At 37.2% G+C, this 20075-nt stretch overlaps 3 protein-coding genes across 5 annotated transcripts in view; all 3 read right to left on the bottom strand.

The window, feature by feature from the left end:
• The window catches only part of LOC113569668 (metabotropic glutamate receptor 4-like), a 94306-nt gene extending 92930 nt beyond the window's left edge, over window positions 1-1376 (bottom strand). For both annotated transcript variants that reach the window (XM_026997632.3, XM_035524710.2), the window contains exon 1: window positions 972-1376. The gene's annotated coding sequence lies outside the window, so the exon portion shown is untranslated. The remainder of the gene's footprint in view (window positions 1-971) is intronic.
• An 816-nt stretch (window positions 1377-2192) lies between these two features.
• On the bottom strand, window positions 2193-13611 carry LOC113569522 (ras association domain-containing protein 1). 2 transcript variants are annotated; one of them, XM_026997503.3, is made up of 6 exons: window positions 12240-13611; window positions 9799-9923; window positions 4112-4216; window positions 3676-3970; window positions 3297-3412; window positions 2193-2954 (listed from the first exon to the last, which is right to left on the bottom strand). In XM_026997503.3, exons 1-6 carry the CDS (start codon window positions 12553-12555, stop codon window positions 2808-2810), a joined length of 1104 nt encoding a protein of 367 aa, XP_026853304.2. In that variant the 5' UTR covers window positions 12556-13611; the 3' UTR covers window positions 2193-2807. The 2 variants fall into 2 exon arrangements, with proteins under 2 accessions (XP_026853304.2, XP_026853309.2); XM_026997508.3 differs by lacking the exons at window positions 9799-9923; window positions 12240-13611 and adding an exon at window positions 6750-7294.
• Window positions 13612-13868: 257 nt separating this feature from the next.
• On the bottom strand, window positions 13869-19976 carry zmynd10 (zinc finger, MYND-type containing 10). Its single transcript, XM_026997517.3, has 12 exons — window positions 19731-19976; window positions 19434-19542; window positions 19173-19289; window positions 18978-19031; window positions 18621-18773; window positions 18173-18261; window positions 17961-18061; window positions 17470-17642; window positions 15660-15785; window positions 15311-15432; window positions 14652-14777; window positions 13869-14350 (listed from the first exon to the last, which is right to left on the bottom strand). Exons 1-12 carry the CDS (start codon window positions 19847-19849, stop codon window positions 14251-14253), a joined length of 1389 nt encoding a protein of 462 aa, XP_026853318.2. The 5' UTR covers window positions 19850-19976; the 3' UTR covers window positions 13869-14250.
• Between the last annotated feature and the right edge of the window lie 99 nt (window positions 19977-20075).

Here is a 20075-nt window from a genome sequence, read left to right as displayed (position 1 = left end):
GAGCAATCGTTCACTTTATTGACCAGAAGGCATTTGCACATCACCAATTAGAGTTAAGCTTGCCAACATGACCAACACGCTGATTGACTACTTCTGGTCCTCCTGGTAATAACTATTTACCTATTTCTTACAATAACTGACATTAGGACCATTAACGATCCTTATTCATTATTCATTCTTATTCAACTGACAGTGCTATATTATAGAAAGGTCGCACTAGGCACTTTTCATTGTCCTGCAGGCGCTTTAATCAAGACCATACGCTCCAGAGTGCCTCAAGCTTTCACCTCTGCAAGACGGAAACGTTGGTTGGCGCAGAATTCGTCGGCCAGTCTTGCGTTGCCTACCTCTTTTCTCTGTTGACCCAACATATTTAGGGAATCCCTGTGTCAAAAGGGACCTCTTATAAAATTGTACAGCTTTAACAACGTAATATTCTCTCACCCAATACTCTTTTCCAACTGTAAACCTCAAGTATAAAACCATAAGTAGATGGTAATCAGTGTTAACCAGTGGTTCCTCATTTAGCAGCTCATATTGCATCCTCTGCTGTTTGAATAGAACACTAACAAACCTGTTGGCACTAAGGTTGTAGATGTAAGAAACTATTTAAAATTTGAGGTAAATCTTGAAATATATCCCCCACCCACTGTTTCACTCTAACTGTATATGTCATCTTGAAAATAAAGGGATTTCTTCGAAAAATGTTTGTAAATGATTTGTACCGATATTAACGTTATTATGCAGTACCATGCAGCACCTTAGTCGATAAACCAACATCATTAAAAACCTGGAATTGTCTTCTTTACTCTCTGTAGGATAAGCGTATTCTATCAGCATTTTGTTTAGAGAAATAATTTTAGGCATTTCAGCAAGGATAAACATTGTTAATTCTCGCAAATGAGATATTTAATGTCTCTCACAATGTCCAGTATGTGGTGGATTTCAAAGTTGACCCATTTCGCACTTACCGTTCCGGGCTTTAGCAGGTCCCTTTTGCGTGTCTATGCATTATCAACTTAACACAGGCTTTTACTGCTTCTTTGCGCTGCCTTGCTGATCAGTCGAGTTACTGTCCTCCGTCCCCTGACACGACAAACTCCATCCCCTGCGCGTGAATTTTTTAAAAAAAGAAAAAGAATTCTCTTTAATCACGATCGCAACAACAACAAAAAAAAATCTGTTGCGCTGTCCACTGGCCCTATAGCTCACACTGAGCTTGAGTATACTCCTTTTCTCTTTTCTACAACTCTGTCTGAATTCACTCAATACATTTGTCTTAAACGCCGTTCATCCAGTGATAGAGAAACCAGCGTTTCCACCTAGAGCGAGTGGGGATGACTAATGGTACCCAGTAGGGTACAGCAGACTCGTGCTGAAAGGGGTGCTGCGTGTTTCAGTCGATGCATTGCATTCAGCGCCCACATAGGTTACACCGCTTGACCATAAACGTAGCCAAGGCAAAAGTTACTCTGTTGTGAGATTTAAAACTGTGACAAACGGTCAATCAAAATAAGGAAAACTGTTTTTGCAATCTACTGTAATTACAGCCTATAGCTTCTTACAGTATTTGGTTCTTCCGTGATGCATGCAACAATAATACCGTTAAATAGCCTATTATTTTTGGTGCTCTTAATGACTTAACTAGACACTCATAGTGTGATGTGCCAGGGTCTCACAATTCTAACTTGAGACACATTTATTATTTGTTTAGTCTATTGCATGCTGTAGGTATTTTCCGCGTTTGCTTTCACCTCCCCCGAAAGAAACATTTGAGGACCCCTTTAGGCACACGCGATTTAGCATGTATCAGCGTCACATATGATGCGGAAAATTCAGAAGCAAAAGAGAAAACTTATTGTTCGTAAATCTGAGAACGTCTGATTTTAATCTACTTTAGGGATCATGGTAATTCAGGAAGTAAACAATCATTATACTTTATTCTAGGGGTACTCTGAATTTCTGGACCATCATAATCGACGGCACGTTGGGTAGGTAATACGTAATAGTTTTAATTATATGTTGTCATCTACTGGTGCAACTATTCTTAAAAGCATTACTTCCACCGCCTAGTGGTGGAATAGAATATATCAGAATTGTTTGTTCATTTTGATTTCAGTGTTTTTAAGCAAAAATGGAGGACTTGCACAAAATTCCCATAAATTAATCCAAGTGAAAAAAACAGACACCAGTCCAAAAGAAAAAGATCAGTTTATTAAAAAATAAACATTTTTCACATAGACAGTTAAGTGTTTACTCATAGGATGAAATAGGTGAAGCCTAATTTTTTGCTCACAATTAGATGACAGGGCAAATAACGCACGACACTTAAATGACATAAAAAGATAGAATAACAGTATTAGGTAAGGAAAAAGACTTAGTGTGAGTGTGTGTGTGTGTATGTGTGTGTGTGTTTGGGGTGTGTAAATGTGTCTTTTAACGAACAACAGCAACTCAAACTTCACAGGCAGTGAAGCCCAGAGAGATCTTTTAACTCTCCATAGAAACAGAATGTCCTTTCTATGGGAATCTCTGTGTGCATTCGTTCAATCGCACATCATTCATGACAAGTTGGTTGTTTTCAGTCGTCCATTTCCCAGCACATTCGCTCGCGTACAGCCACGATTCACTCTCTTCAAGTATGCACATCTGCTTACGCTCTTGCGCTTTCACACGTTCGCACTCTTTCGCTCACTCACTCCCCGTCATCACACTGATGATAATCTTTATGGGTCTTTGGACACAACAGAGACCAAGGCCCCCTAGTGGTCCTCAGTCAGCAGTGCAGGCTCAGGGGGTTGGAGCCATCAGCCTGGGTTGGAGCCAGCCAGAGCCTCCTGGAAACGATCACGGGCGAGAGCATAACGCTGAACAATTTGCTTTACGTGTTCCTCTTCCTCTCGCTTCAGAATGCGTAAGAAATTCTGAAGCTCTGGCATAGAAAACGCATCCCACTGGAAGAAAAGACAATAAACAGTGGCAATTAAATACCATTTAAACAATAAAGTATAAACGTTTCTTGTGCTCATGCCTCTCTCAGAAAGGGGGACAACTTGAAGGAGCTACCTAAATATACTTCCATCTGATCTAAAAAGAGAAGTTTTAATAAAGTGTAGAGTTCTGCAAACAAAGATACCTTGACTAATTTTAAGAATATTACTTTCTTATTAAATGAACAATGAAATTAGTGAAATGCATCTTAAAAGAAGATTATGTACACAATGATAAGACAATTTATAGTAATCGTATTGTGTGCATGCACTGTAGCATGCTGGTGTTCCTTAGTAGTGGCGTACATTGACATCTCCAGTCTCATTCTCCTTCAGCACCAGACTCAGCACCTTCTCATTGGGGCCAGCAGACAGACGCAGGTAAAGTGGACACTCGTCATCAGAGAGCTTCCGTAGGTACACTGAGGAGGCAGAGAAAAAGAGGGTTATTAAGTCATCTAGCACTTGTCCATGCTAAGTTCTGTGAAGCAATCTACAAATTCCAAAATAAACCCAATCCATAAAACAAAACCTAACTCCTACTGAACTGGTTGAGGCTTGCTGGAATATATAAGATTATATCAAATGCTGAGAGGAACATGAGGTGAACGTTCCATATTGGGTTAAAGACAGGTGAATTCATCTTGTTTCTGCCCAAGTTTCAAGAAGCAAACTGGGGTTGCACCTTGCTCATGACGCTCAGTGCGCTCAAACAGTGCAAATTTGGCGGGATTGTCAATGACGGTGAACTTCTTGAGCAGGGCCTGGATCACTTCTTTGGCACGGGTCTGAGAGCTAATATGTAGGTGTTTGGCTGTGTCCTTGGGAAGGTAGAAGGATGTGCGTCTCTTTATTACTCCGCTCCTCTTTCCATTGGCCGACTCCTGGGACGCAGCACCTTTGCGTAGAGGTGGGACAGACACTGGCCGTACAAGCTTCAGATGAACTTTAATAAAGCCAGTGTAGGTGCCATCTTTGTTCTGTGTATTATACAAACAAAACAATAGGGAGTAGATTATATATCAGTGCATATATCAGCCTAACTAATAAAAGCAATATGAAAAGGAAAAATAGAAGAATGCAATTCGAAAATTGTTTTCTTTAGTAATTTTAATATTTACCAAACACATGAAGAGGTTGCTATGGATCTGCGCATTATATTCCTTTACTTTCTGCTGGATCTCTGAAAGTGATAATTCTTGTTTCTTACTGTCAATTACCTCATCCTGGTGGGGGAGGGGAAGAGACAGAGTATATTAATCATAGTTTCTGTTAGCTCCTAATTTCCTTACAAAAATGGTTGAATAACTATTATCTATTACACTAAGTCATCATTAGCATTTGGTTTACATTTATCGAAGGGTAATTACTGCTGCTCATCAATCTCTATTGCTACTAGCAGACATCTGTCTAGAACTTTCCTAGAAATCCACTAACATTGAAGAAAAGCATCTGGACTTCATCACCTTAGATGCTTTCCAGGCAAAGGAAGGAGCCCACATGGAGACTGTGTGGGAGTCATGAGATGAATCAAGCATTTCTCACACTTAAATCTCATGTCACAACTCTGTGTATGACTGACATGGGACATGGGTTAATGATATGAGGAGATGAGTTAATCAGGTCAGTCATTTGGGGTTGAAACAGGCTAAGGCTTTTTAAAGGTCTCCTCTATAAACATGTGTGAAATGCTTCACTTTTACTATTGGCCTTTTTTAAATGTTATTAGAAGAGCATTGCTCTCAACATAGTTCAGTTCACCCCACAAGAAATGGTGTGGCAGTTTCAGAAACAACCATTTTCTCAAGCAGCCAGAGAGACAGCTGACCTTCTCTTACATTCATCTGTCATTACCACCCCCCACCCACCGTGAATGGGCAACTTTTGATTTTACTTCATCTTTCTTAGGTGAAGTAGATTATGAATTCCACTTTGTTGGGTGAAATAATGGATCATGTTCTTCCAACAGCAGAAAAATAATAATTTAATAAATAATTAGTCCTACAATGGGAGTGCCTCAACTGAAATAATGATGAAATAATCTAATGACTTCTGATAGTAACAGAAAAGCCACTAGATAAGTCACATTGCAAATGCCATTTTTTGCAATTCTGTGGTCTTTGGGTCAAAATAAGGAAACACTGTTTGAGGATTAGTTTTACTTCCAATATCCAGGGTTATCCAATAAAGCTTTATAATTTATAATTTTGTGTGTTCCATTTATATTAAATAAATAAAATCATATATTCCCTTCAGTCAGCGAGCAAGTTGCATCAAGCTTCCTACGTTTCCTGCTGAATACAATAGGACAGACAGATGATGTCACTGCTAGCCAATCACATCCATAAACCAATCCCATTTCTCATAGGAATGACACCATGTGGACTGCTGCAGCTGTGCAGTCATGCATGTCTTGGGTTAAGAGCTTGAATTCTTGAACCTAGTTAGTGTAAATATAGCTCTATACCCCTCCACAGAAAGAAAGCCCCTCTTGTGTGCTTTTTCCCATGTGGGAGTTGAGCAGTTTCATTTTTCATTAGTTTAGTCATCCTTCCTGTGTATAAATCAACGTATTTATCTAGTTTAGTCAGAATATGTTGCTACACTGTTAAAGCTGTTGCTGTTAATTATATTTTTATTGTACTCTAACATCACAATACTTCCTTTATACTAAAAAAATATATACTGGTCACTAACAAAGAACTAATTCATAACTGCTGGATTTGAACAAGAACAAGATCACTAAGAATGATGTGAAGCCTTCAAGGATGCAGAAGTGAACATGGTTTTTAATGAATGTGACTTATCTAATGTGTCCCAATCTAAAATGAAAGACACCTATTGATCCTAAAAGGTCAGGATTTGACCTTATGACTATAATTTAGTAAAATTGCAAATGGAAGATAGCCCTCCTGATTAACTGTTTTACACACCCCTCATTTAATAATAAACTGCATTTGTCACTATCACTAGATCAATACATGTAAAGCCCAACTACTCACTTAACACACAGGATGGAAAAAAAATCAATAATCAATTAGATAAAAGTCTAATGAAAGCGATGGGTTTGTCTGACCTTGAGGGTCTTCAGTGAGAAGTGTGTGCTTGCATTAACAAAAAAAAAAATCCACACAAATAAATATGTAAAGCTTAGTTATTTCCTTATAGTTGAAGACACCTACAACGTCATTAGCATTTGCTACATGAGAGAAAAAAACTACAGTAGTGAACCAATCAGCATACATTAGACTCAGTCTTACGACTGCATTAGACCATACTGCACTGTGAACCCCTGTGGTTTCAAAATAAGTGTCGATAATGCGTATATCAGCCATGACAAAGTAAACAGAAATATTGACTCTGACAAAATCTAAACGCACTGACAGGTCCTCGCTTCTCCCTAAAACATGTCTACGTGCCTTCCTGTTATAGCCTACCTGTGATTAGAACTAAGCACAATTAAGGTACTGGGCGTTGTATAGGTGTAATACACACATTTCAAATTGTCAGCTTTATATAGGCAAGGAACAAACAGAAATAAAAAATGTTTGGTCAGAATCCTCTTTTAAAGGTAGTAGACCTATAAGCCTTCAATAAAACACGCGTGTATGAATTTGTATGGTTTAATTATTCCTGCGTAACTGCGGTAACATTTACACATGTAATGAGGAAACGTGTAATAACGGAGCAACTGAAAACGAACCAATTTCTCGACTCTCGAAATCTGGTTGAACAACTCACTGTATCAAACATTCTCACCTCTTTTTTGGGTTTGCGAAAAAAGGAAGTGCGTGCGGTAAAATACTGCTCGAAGTCTGAATCAGAGTCCTCCTCACTGCAATACCCGCTACTCGTCGAACTTCCCCAAGTTTTCTCAAAAGACGGGGTTTGGTCGGAACATGTAACTCCATTCATTGTAAAAAAAAATCTTGGGAGATTGTAAATCTAAGACTTCGATATTAACCGCTTGGTTAGGGTACTCAGTGAGAGAAAGCAACTGGTTTTCAGCTGAAAACGAAACTAAACCGTCTTGTCTCCAATTCTTCTCAATCACGACCTATCTTCAATGGTTTTATCAGTATTTAATATACGCTTATCTATATCTGCCTTCGAGAGATATCGAACAGTTCCACTGTAATAAAGAACTGATGAACTACTCGCACACGTTGCTTGTACTCCACTCCGGATGCGCCCCGCCCTGACAGTTGAGATTGGAAAATATACAAGCCTAAGTAAATCCGCCATGATTGGCTGGAAACCGGAAGTTCCAACTCGACGATGGCGTCATAACAAGGCGCCATAGCGCGTTAACCGTGGGAAGAAATGTTAAAACTATGTTTAAGAGCACCGGAAGAGAGATTGAGTGGGAGTACACCTTTATGTAGGCATATGGCGACAATCAGTGTTTTGTTGTCCAAAAAAGTCTGTTCACTAATATATGAATTTACCGATTAGGCTTATTATTTGATAGCCTACTTTTGGCCAAATGCCTTTATAAAATAGACACTAACAAAGCATGAGACTATTTGAGCCTACATTTCGACAATGATTATTTTAACTGATTGGTGTGATTATGCTTATTAACTGATAATTAACAATTACTGTACAATTTAACATTTTACAGTAGCAGGTAAAAATGATATAGGACTGTATATCATTGGTATAGGGCTGTATCTTACTGATGTTGCTTTTCATTGTTGCAAAACATTTCTTACTGCTATTATAGCAGTCTGCCAGGGAAAAGTTTTTTTTTTTTTAATTTTTTATTTCATTTTCTGCATGTTTGGCCTTTAAAACAAACATACATCCCACACAGATCTCTAGCATAAAGTAATCTATGCTATACATGCCATAAAAAATGGAAATAAAACATAAATAAAATGTAAAATATAAAACGTAATCTGCAGCAACATCTTTGGTTCGTAAAACCCAACAGTGACTGATCAGGTCACACTTATAAGCACACTCAGTGGGCATTTCTGTGATTGGTCAAGTGGTCTAATTTGCTCAACAGTGTCATTCAAAATGAGCAATGCCTGACTGTGACTCAAGAGATGTTAACATCCTTGCTAATTGTTCTTTTTGCAATTAGGATACTGCAAAGGGCAAAGTCACAGTGATTAAGACATGGTTGGTTGAGCTTTTCATGTTTATTTGCTGCCCTACTCACATAAAATGTCAGTATCAAACAGTTACCATGTAAACACATGCAACCATACCAACTCTCAAAAGCTACACATACCAGCCACTTCATTAGAAACACCACTTTAAAAGAACCATCTTGCAGGTGTACAGTTAGAGCTCATCTGTTGCCATTCCTATTTTGTACTAGTCATTTTCTATTCAGTTATCATTGGTTAGTTTCTGTTGGCTGGATATTTTTGGCTGGAAATGGCAAAAACACAGCAGCTCTACAGTGCCTATTAAACTATTACCAGCTCACCACTCACCATTGAGAATGATCTGACACCTAAATAATACTGAGTACCACTTTACATCATAGTTAATATTAATAAACCATGCATGTCAGCATTAATAAATAAATTGCTTTGTAACATTATTTTTAACACATTACTGATTTACTATCCTGCTGCATAGGCAATGAGCTTTTTGCAGAGCTCATAATCCACATGGATGGCATTATCATGTTTGCTATTGTTGAAAAATGCCATAATCTCTTAACTATCCATTATTTACCTATTAATCTTAAGGCACATTATTCAGTAATTACTGTGAATTGCTAAAAAATCACTATAAAACTAACGGGAAATGTGTAGTTACAAGAATAAGGAATGTAAGCCTGGAACAATTGGCAAATCCTATAGTTTAAAGTTTTAATATTAATTGTTACCTATTACCCAGTCAGCAGTGTCCTTGTGTTCTTAAAAAACAACTGACCTGTGATAAATAGATTTCAGAGTGTTTGATGAATTTTGAAAGCTAATGGGTGGGCTACACTCTGTACCTTCAAGATATATGCACCTAATAATGTAGCTAGTGAGTGTAGTTACAAGCAGGGTTCAATTTGGCTGAAGTGCAACTATGTTAATGGAAAGCAGAGCTGAGGTCAGTATATGTTGATGGAAATGTAAATAATTTCTAACAAAATCTCCGTGAAATCCATTCCACTATTCAAAGTGATAAACTGTGCAAACAGACAATGACCTCTGGACAGCTATATGTCTGAGCCCTTCTTCTTCATGGGTTGTTAAGGACATTTTCAATCCTTTGAGCTATACAGTACGTTTTGTTATGTAATAGTCATTAAGCTTGCAATTTGACCTCCTGTTCAGTATGTTTTGGCAAGCTTCATAAAATTAGTTTATGATGCCTGAACCTTTAAGCTTGGCCTAAATTATTGTCAAAGAGAGGTTAAGTCTTTTTTCCCTACTGTCACATATCATCCAAAGTAATTCCAAAGCATTCCAGTGCATAGGTATCTAGCCTAGCTAGTATAACAGATAATGCTGTTTGTTTTAGCTAATTATGAATTTTTATTACATTTCATAGGCACCTTGTGTAATTAAAAGAGTAGTTATAAGATTTACTATTTTGCTGCTAAATGCACAAAGGCACATTTCACCTAGCTATACAATTATACACTTGTAGTTGAATTATGCTATTAAGACAGCATATATCAAAACCTAAATTCAATTTAATATTTATTATATCAATACTTCATATAATAACACAAACTGAAAAAAATCATTTCCATAACTGTGGAATCTATAGAAAAGAGCAACACATTTTAACCCCTGCGTCCAGGGTATGTGTTTCTGATAAAGTGATCTGTAAGTGCATGTCTTACCACATTGGTGTCTGTTTCACTGCTATCTGGGGCATCATCAGACTGATCAGCAATAGATTCATGATCCTGACTGCAGTCCAGTTTAATGAGAGCTCTACAGCGGTAATGGCAAGTGAACCTACAGTCTGGTAGAAAAGACAGTGTATGAGATAATGAGAAGTTTAATAGATTTTTGTTTTTAAATATCAAAAATGAAACATTTTTGGGGGAAATTATTACCTATAACTATAAACTTATTTACATCAAGAAAACACAAAAGCAATGGATCTTCTCTGTATTAATGTATATGTATACGTAGAAAACAGATTACAACAAAGTTAATATGTCTTAAAGAGCATACATATCATAAAATTCATGAAATATGTGAATATAGATTGTTGCAATAAAATCTGCTTTGATAGATTATGGTTGCTAAAATGCTAACATGGTTGCTGGTTACTGCTTCATTGAATAAGACTTTTGGGACTTTTGGGTGAGGGAATAAGGCTGAAAAATAAGAAATATTATTCTTCAAATAAAACAAATAAAGAATTTGGATCAATTTTAATATTATTGATTAATAATATGTTATTATTATTATTATTATTATTATTATTATTATTAATAATAATAATAATATCAATTTTAATATAATAACCAAACTGAAATTCAGTATTAGGCAGAGCTACGAGGTCACAGAGCACAATTATGTTTGTCTAGCGTTAAACTGGGCAGCCTATAACAAACCATGTCATTCAATTAATCATTTACTCTCATAAATGCAAACTGCAACCTTTGAAATCTTCTTGAAGATCAAAAGCATCCAAAAGGGGTATTTTGGGCTAGAAGCAGTTTTAGAAATAGATGTTCTGCTTTATTATTTATACATGATTTATCCAAACCATATGCAAAACCTGACCAAATGGATAAATTTGATTATATATTTAGTGTTATCAACAAATATCAGTCAGAAAAACAGAAGTGTGATTGTCTTGTTCAGGTAAACTTTGACTCAGTATTTCCTTTTTCTTAAAATGGAAGCGGTTTCATGTTTCCACCAAAAGAGCAGTATAGTATAGAAACAGACTCAGTGGAAACCACATGTTGAAGAATTGATGACAGCAGGAATTACATGAGTCAGATGAAATATAAAATGTTTCCAAGAATTATACAAGAGCGTAAGAAAAGAAGAAAGGCGAAAAGACTGAAAAATTGGCGTGAGTGTGCGTAAGTTTTGCGCAAAAAAAAACAGTGGCAAGCAGAGGAAAGACAGTCAATTACAGTTGTGGGTGACACTGCAAGAGACTATGTGGGAAGAAAGAAAGAAAGAAAGAAAGAAAGAAAGAAAGAAAGAAAGAAAGAAAGAAAGAAAGAAAGAAAGAAAGAAAGAAAGAAAGAAAGAAAGAAAGAAAAGTTGCTTCAACAGGAAACTTGCTGTTTTCATATGTACTGTTTTGTGGTTAACAACAATGCCTTCCATACCCTCGTCTTTGCGCAATCTTAAATAGACACATATAAATTCCATATCCGCACCCTCGATTAGTGCCCTGAACTCAAAACCATACACCAGCAGGAGACAATTCTGTGAAGTTCAAACAGTAATAAACATGTTTTCATCCTCATACAATACAAGGCTAATTTATTATAAATTATTATAACTACACCATACACCATAGAGAAGAAAGAGTGTTGTGTGTAGAGCTACAAGCATGCCTACCTCTGCAAATATATATATATATATATATATATATATATATATATATATATATATATATATATATATATATATATATATATATATATAATATTATATTATCTTGATATCATATAGTCATCCACTGCTAAAATAAATTACACCAAGAAACTGATTTACAGAATATGCTTATTACTAAATGTAGGCCAATATTTAATCCCACTATTTTTTTTATTATTTCATATGTTTTTTAAGACTTCATTTTCAATATCTTATGAAGTTACAAAATACCCACAGTAAATAAGGAAGGAAATTAGTCAAAAGTAACAGATGTGAGAGTGAACAGGACTGCTGTCAAAGCCAAAACCCATCACTCACTCTTTAAACCACATGAACACCCATTTTAATCAGCTGGGCTGGAAACCTTTTGGAAAGCAAGAATACATACTTCAAGTAAAAGGTGTTTGCCACCTTATCTGTAGCTATACTGATGTATTTGTTTGAATATTATTTCAAAGTGAATGAGTGCCTAGCCCGATAAATGCAGCCAGTTCTACAAATGGCCCATGTTTAGATGAACATATACTGAGAAAGATTTTTATGGATAATAACTTTACATTGATTCAAAGTTTGAGTAGGCCAAGCATTACATTTTAGACAATTATTGACCATATAATCTATTTGTGCCAAACACACACGGTATGATAGTATTTCCATTTGCATGAATAAACACAAATAAAAAGACACACATTCACACATTGAAACTCACTGACACAACGCAGGCTTTGTTTGTATACCCCCCAGATGAAGTCGCCACACAAGTCACACCAGGTGGGTTGGGTATGGCTGCATGGCTGGAAGTTATGGCCCTCTCCTGTCTCCTCTACCAATCGTGGATCTTTCATACTGTCTCCCAGTAGCCTGATAATCCTGACCCGATTAAAAAGATCAGGAAATTTTCCGGGGCTTATCCTCAAGGCATTGACTCTCTCCAGACGAGGCGTCCGATGCGGTATAGGAGCAGTCAGCTCAATGCGATCTTCCACTGCAAGATCCTTAAGCTCAATGAACTCACCAAAAGACATGCTTCACTTCGCAGCGCAGTTCTTCAGCAGTTTACACAACCAGAATTGTCTCTGTTGAAATTAACTGCCTGTTGTGTCTTTAAATCATAATGTGTAGTATGATTTTGAGTCTATACTATATCCACTCCAAAGGAGAATAAATGTCTCTAATGTTTATAGTCTACGTGTGTGAAGGTACCTTGTCTTTATCAAAAAATATTTCGCTATTTTTTTTAGATTTTATCATTTAGTGACATTTTTCATTTAAGAATGTCACTTGAGTTTCATAGACTGGTAAATAGGTTTCTTGTAACCTAATATTGTAACAACAATATTAGACTCATTGTTTTGGAACTAGCTAGAGCTTCTCTTTTTATTCGTTGAGAACAACTATAGATTTAGAGCAAGTAATAGGAGAATCTTGCAAAACGTCTTTTCAGTTTAAAGAGGCCTCGCGGTTAAAGAGAAAGAAACCGGGAATCTTATATACGAATCATGGTTCTAAAAGACAAAAATGTTGGGTGAATTAAGAGGCATTTCCGTCCCGATTAGATTACGGTACACAATTCGCATACTGTAAGAATGTAGACATGATATCCGATTTAAATTAGCTCTTTAGCACAATCATTTCTTAATAGCCTACCTACCATGATTTTATTTCACAAGTATAAGGACTATCTCTTTTGTTTAGATACATTTTAATCTAAAAAGACCGGACAGAAAATAAGTGTTCAATTTGTACTTAGAACAACATGGATCCATCCGAGTTGCGAGATAATCCAACGTGCACATCAAGCACAGATGTGGCGAGTTACGTCGATCATCACAATTGTTATAAATACTTTTTGCTTGTACGATGAGTAACTGTATATTACTTATCAGCATTTTTGTGTATAGAGAATAGTTACTAATGATGAAGTCCACAGTTCATCTCGTAGATGTCTTGCAGCATGAAATTTTCCTTTCTTTCTAGTAACTGAAGGGGATAAAAGTTCCTTCTTCCAGTGCGGAGAGGTGTCAACAGCTGCTAATATCCGCAGAAGTTTTACACAATCGCAGCAATCCACAATGTGATTTAATAACGGAATGCGTTCATCGTCCACTTCCTGAGTGTGTATTCAGTCGCTCCTCCTTGGTCCGCGTAACCAAGCTTGGGGACCGGGCAACCCCCTCCTCCGATAAACGTGTAGAGCACACGTACTAAAGCGGTTTTCTAAACTTATGGTTTCAAAATGTCAACGCTATGTAGGCAGCATTTCTTACTCTCTATGGGAGTGTATTTGAATGGCCTCACGAGGGAGAGAAATTTCATTCATACAGTAAGACAGTAAGAGTGTGAGTTAATAGGATTGTAATTGGTTGCTTAATACACTCGTTTATGGTCAGACTGAAGCAATGTGCTTAGTAATACTTCAATAAGCCTACTATGTAAGCTTCATCTGTAAAATGATCGTGAAATAATTAAACCAAAAACACGTTTTTTATTCTTAAACAATATAATTAGTTCCGATGTTTGGCTTAGTGATTTTCCTCAAACGCACACGCTCAACTCACTAGACCAGAGTGGCATCTCTTCCTCAATTCTCACACTATAATAGCAACCAATAAGATAAAGGTAACTGAGATAATGGAGTTTATAATAACTTTATCCATGTGCACTTCTCTAAGACACTGCATCTGTAGTCTCTCTCTTTTCTCAAAAAGCTGCATAGTCTCTCAGGTCTTGATGTTGCGCTCCTTCTGTAGTTTCTCTGTGGCTTCTGCCATTAGCTGACATGCATGTTTGTGCTTGGGCCAATGCTTCACCTGACATTCTCTACACAGAAACAAAGGGAACATTCAGTGTAGTCCAGAGCAGACTGAAGCCTACAAGTCCCCAGCAGTTTAATTTTTTAAATTATAATGTGTGATACTGTCTAATCTTTAGTCATGTTTCAACTGAGACATAAATTATATGACTATACTGATAATATGATATGACAATACTGGCCTGGCATTAAGAATCAGATAATTATTTCAAAGAAATAAAATTAAGACAAATGAAAAATGTATGGTTAAAAGCACCCTTTACAAGAATGCCGTGTGTTTGACAGAGCGTGAGGCTGCTAGAAGGGCACCTGTTGCAGTACCACTCCCCCTGGCAACGGGAGCAGCGCTTGGCCCCCTCTGCCCCACACGTACCACACTTCGGCTTCTCCGGAATAAGACTCTCCATGACATTAAGATTATATGTTTCAGCCAACCTGAAGAGCAGACACACACACACACACACACACACACACACACACACACACACACACACACACACACACACACACAAAACAGGAAAATTGCTCTTTTCATCATACATAGAAATTAATGATACTTCCAGGCATCAGGTAGGGTGCTTAGTGCTATTAGGCATTCTTCCTTTTAGGCATGGTTCCTCAAATATGCCAATTCACAATTCTCATGAAAGTGCACTCTGGTACGAAAAGGAGTTATTTACACTGATCATTTCTGACTATATGTTAAGGTACAGAATACCACTGCTGACTGCCATGTCATCAACGCCAGTGGGCTAGGATACTGCCAGGTAGTCCATACCTAGACAGGAGCAAATGAGGGCTAAGGGCCTTGCTCAGGCAACCCGGCAGTGGTGTGGCTTGAACCAGCACTTTTCCACTCACAAGTCAAGCAACCTAACCACAGAGCCACCACTGGCCCCAACAGTTGTATGAACTGACAATAAATGTTTGAGAAATGTAAGGTGGGTTGCAAGGACTTCAAGTCTCACCTATTTGCCTGTTTTCTCAGCTCACTCTCAGATGGGTTGAACACCTTCTGTACTTGGTGTTTGGCTATAGCCTTCCACTTCCCAGAATTTTCTGCAACAATGTCATTCCAAATCTCTGGCAGCTAAATTGATATATTGCATTAACCAGGTTGCACAATCACAAGGATTTGATCAAAACTCATATTATTTTATTTCATTATATGTTTATTATTTTTTAATCATTATGGTATAAATACAACTACAGCAAAATCTCTTTAAAAAAAGGAAAATTGACCAAATGTAGAGCATATAGGTCTGGATGAAGATGTTATATGCAGAATGAAAATATATACCTTTGGGGGGGTGTTACCTGTTCAAGGATGAGGTCTTTTTTTGGTGGAGCGGGGTCTGTAACAGCTAGGTGACTAAGGAAACGCTGAAGATCAGCAAGATTTGGCAGCTGATCGATAACAACCTCTGTCAAAAATCCACGTAGCTACACTCATACAACCAACATACACCCCATACACAAAGGACAAGACATGATAATAAAAAGGAAAGTAAAACATAACTAAGATTGTCTATGCACAGTGAGCATAATTAAAAAACGCTTTTCCAGATATGAGACAGCAGGACAGGTTCAGGGAAAGAATAAGGAAAAAACAAGAGTGAAAATAAGAGGACAGGATAAAGAAGGGAAGTGTCTCTAAAAATACAACACAGCAGCATGTTGTTTTTCTCTGTAAAGGAAGATCAGATAAGACTTCAGAAGACAATGACTTGGCATGAAGACAGCACATCCTGAAAGGTTATACCATTAAGACAAGGCCATAAGTTTCTAGGGCTGGAACAGAAACGAAGCTCAGCAGGACAATAATGTAGCCCATGTACTACTGCCTTTGAATTATTATAGTCTTGAAATGAGCATTAAAAGGATGTTGAAAAGCACAGTGAACATATGGATGTCTACTGTCAGTTTGAGCATACATATTTTAGGCCTTAGTATTCCAGCAGAGTTTAAGAGCTATAGTGAATCTGGGTTTAACTGTGCACGAGATAAGCCATCAACAGAACAAATATATGGCCAGTTTAAACATTACTGCTTTAAGAGAACACAAAACTGTACAATGTGTAGCACTCTAGTACTTCAGAAACACTGCTCTAAGGTTGAAACATGCATCTTCAACCTTTCTCATGGATTCATATACTACGAGGTCTGTATAAATCATCAATATATTCATAAATGATTTTGGGGTTTTTTTGTTTGTTTTTTTAGTTATAGCCCATTTTATAGAGCAATCCATATGTCTTCCTCTCTGTCCGCATCCATATTATAAATAAAAATGCATAAAGTCATGAATGCTTACTTTCCATAGATTTACATTTATGGCATCTAGCTGACACTTTTATCCAACGTGACTTACAGTTATGACTGTAAACAACTTGAGCAATTCAGGATTAAGGGCCTTGTTCAGGGGCCCAACAGTGGCAACTTGGCAGTGGTGGGGCTGGAACCAGCAACCTTCCGATTACAAGTAAAGTACAGGAAACACTGAGCTACCACAATTTTCCATTCTTAACAGAAATTTGCATTACAAAGAACCAAAATCTACAAAGGTTCCCCTTTTAAATTCATTTTGTGAGCACATGCAAAGCAAAATGAGACATGGGGATTTCAAAAACCTGGGAAAAAAAAAAAAAGATTTAATAGTAAAACATGTCATCATTGGAGCCACACATACGCAACTGTTCATATGTTTAATGACAGTGGCGGTCTGATCTGCAAGCCTGCTTGATTGACTGTGCAGAATGCCATGCGAGCATGCACTATTATATTTGCTCTGTGTTGCCTAATTTGTACTAAGCATGGAAAACGATTTATGGCACTGACCAAATCTGAAGGATGTCTGCTTAAACAAATTACATGGGTAGAATGCCATTAAATGTGAGAAAGTAGCATATGAACTGGCTGAACCCCAGTAAATGTCAAAACAATGTCTTTCCATTTACTTGTCAAAAAACAGTAATGTGGGTTGAACTAACAAACTTGATTCAGCTCATTAGTGAGTTATGAAGGCATTAATTAGCTGAGTTAGGTGTGTTAAGAGTTAGAGACAAATTCTGCAGGAAAGCACTTCAGGGGAGGGTTGGAGATTCCTGATTTAAAAGGGGTGCTGTACCTTTAAGAGTTGGTTTTTGTTGAAGTTGTTGAAGTCATATTTCCTGTGGCAGTCTGGTTTGAGCAGCAGGTTGATCAGAGTGATCCACACCTGGCCATCCAGTTTGGTCATCTTTAGCTGATCCTCATCAGGGATTTCTCTCCATTTTCCTTCCTCATATTTCTCCAGCTTGCCTATAGAGGGAAGCAAACCACAATCCTCATGTTTTTTAAAACAGATATTTATAAATATGGTTATGAATGGTAGACAGAAATAGTATGCTAAACTATGTGCATTTCGATGTGCCTAAATGTGCTTTGAAAACCAAACTTGTTAATTATATTTTCATTTAACTTATTTTCATTTAGTTGTCTACTTCAAGGACAAAGTAAGAAAAAATATAGGGCTGTAGTAACCATGGTATTAGCAGGTCAATAAACTCCAAGCCATGCACTATATTTCACAGCCTGTGATGGATTATTCCTTGCTTAAATACTATATTAGAAACAAACCTCCAGTTCTGCAGCTCCAGGGACAGTGTTCAACAAGCTGAACCAGTACACAGGGCAAGTTATGAGTGTTTAGCATCCTTGAGAGCACACTCAAACTCAAACTGTGTTAAAGAGAACATGGGCATAAACTTCATTACATTTAAATAGCATTGAATATTATTAAAAGTTGCATAAATTCAGTTATTTTGTTCTGTGAGTTTCTATAAGCAAACCTCTCTATATGATCAGAAATGTAACGAAGGACAGAGAGAGCCTTCAAAGAGATCTCAAACTCTAACATGTTACTCTGGTTCTGCAGCACCTGAAACAGACAGCAAATACATAAAGGCAACTGGTTATTGCTAGTGACTAATTATGTGAAAAGGACATACTTAAGTTGAATTTCTGAAATATAAAATGTCTAAAATGTTGACCTGGAAGTTGAAAGTGAGGTCTAGAGTTTAAAAGACCATATGTCTTAACAATATACCAGACAGCCTAAAGTAATTTATGTCTTATGCGATTATGACATATTGCTACTAATTATACAATAAAACAAGATGCTGTTGATTGTGGCAAAGGTTAAAAATGTGGTTAAAAACAAGATTAAAATTAAATTTTGGATGAACTTTGTATTGGTGTGTGCCAAACACCCTAAATTCCACATTAAGGGTCCCTCACCTGTACAGAGTTCATGTTTGAAAGTTCTGTGTGAGATACTCTGTCCTTAATGGGTATCTCTCCTCGGGCACAGTGGCCTGCTAGCAGAGTAAGTTTACGATGGCAGTAGTCTACAAGGTCCAATGTAGCATCTTCTGCTGTCTCACAGGACTCCTGTATCACAACCATGCAGGTTCTTGAGCAACAGAATACTTTGTAGTCTAGACAATGCATTCATCTGTTTAATATAATGTGACCTGGTGGTAGAGTAGTGCGCTTTAAACTCAGAGATAAATACATGCTGAAAAAAATTATTTTCTTTCATGTGATATTGCCTGTTAGTGTGAAATCGACAGCTTATTCTGCAAAAGTACCTACCTTATGGAACATGATTGTCTCAAGCAGGTTTATTATTGTAGCCTCATGATGAATCTGAGAATATTATCAAATGTATCAGTTACTGATTTTATGTTAATTGGTTTAAGGTGAGTAATATTAGTACAAATAGACCATGGTAGAGTAGTAGTTGCAGCCAAGCAAACTATGCAACACGGTTAAGGAATGGCCACATACCACCATGTACAGTGGGATGGTGCTCTTCGGGCTGAAGTCCTGAAGCCGACAAATTATCGGTAACACTTTCTGTTTCCAAATTTCAGCGACGATCAGTCCGTGAACCAATGTAGGTATCTGGAAAAAAAAAACCACACACATTTCGTATTAATCTCTTCATTCATTCTTTTATTTATTTATTAGAATATATAAGCTCGTATGAAATGGTCTGCTAACATGGCGAACATCGTTCAGACGGAATAGCTGGTGCGCCTGCCTTACCTTTGCAAATGACACAAAAATATCTTTAATGAATTCCTCTTGTTTAGCACTGGCATTAAAAAGGGCTTGCATGTTGAGTTTCTCAAGGTACTCATGTTGGCGAAACCATCTGTGAAATACAACATGCTTAAAAGATGGCTAAAGTTACTAAGAAAGGAACAGTTAGCCTTTATTTTGTAAATATTCGAACAGCCTGCGCATTACAAATGTATACATTCGATAACTAGGTTAGGGTCAACTAAGTAAAGCAAACTGTCTAGATAGCTAACCTAATTTCGCTAGCGTATATTATCTTACCTAGGACTCCCAATTTCGCGCAGAGGTATTCTTTCCAAACTTTGGATGTAACCTTCCGCTTCTCCATACTGAAGCACCGAATTCATCTTTTCAGTGTGACTCACGAAGTTAAAATGCATTAGCCAGGTACCTAGCTAGTAAATTACGAAATAGGTTGCGCTTTTATTTTAACCACGTAGAACAGCTTAGCTAGAACTAGTTTCTTCCAGCTAGCGTGTTACTATGGTAACTAGTAAACACACTGTATTGATTTCTATGTCAAGGGACTGCTTCGAATAATGTGGCTGAACATACAGTCTGTTACTGAATTCGTTGGAAATGAGGAAACGTACTGAATTAGTTGGA

Source organism: Electrophorus electricus, chromosome 7 (genome assembly GCF_041902795.1).
Source record: "Electrophorus electricus isolate QZ-2024a chromosome 7, ASM4190279v1, whole genome shotgun sequence".
Taxonomy (NCBI): Eukaryota; Metazoa; Chordata; class Actinopteri; order Gymnotiformes; family Gymnotidae; genus Electrophorus; species Electrophorus electricus.
Note: the sequence above shows the minus strand (reverse complement) of the source record. Positions and strands in the feature narration are given on the sequence as shown.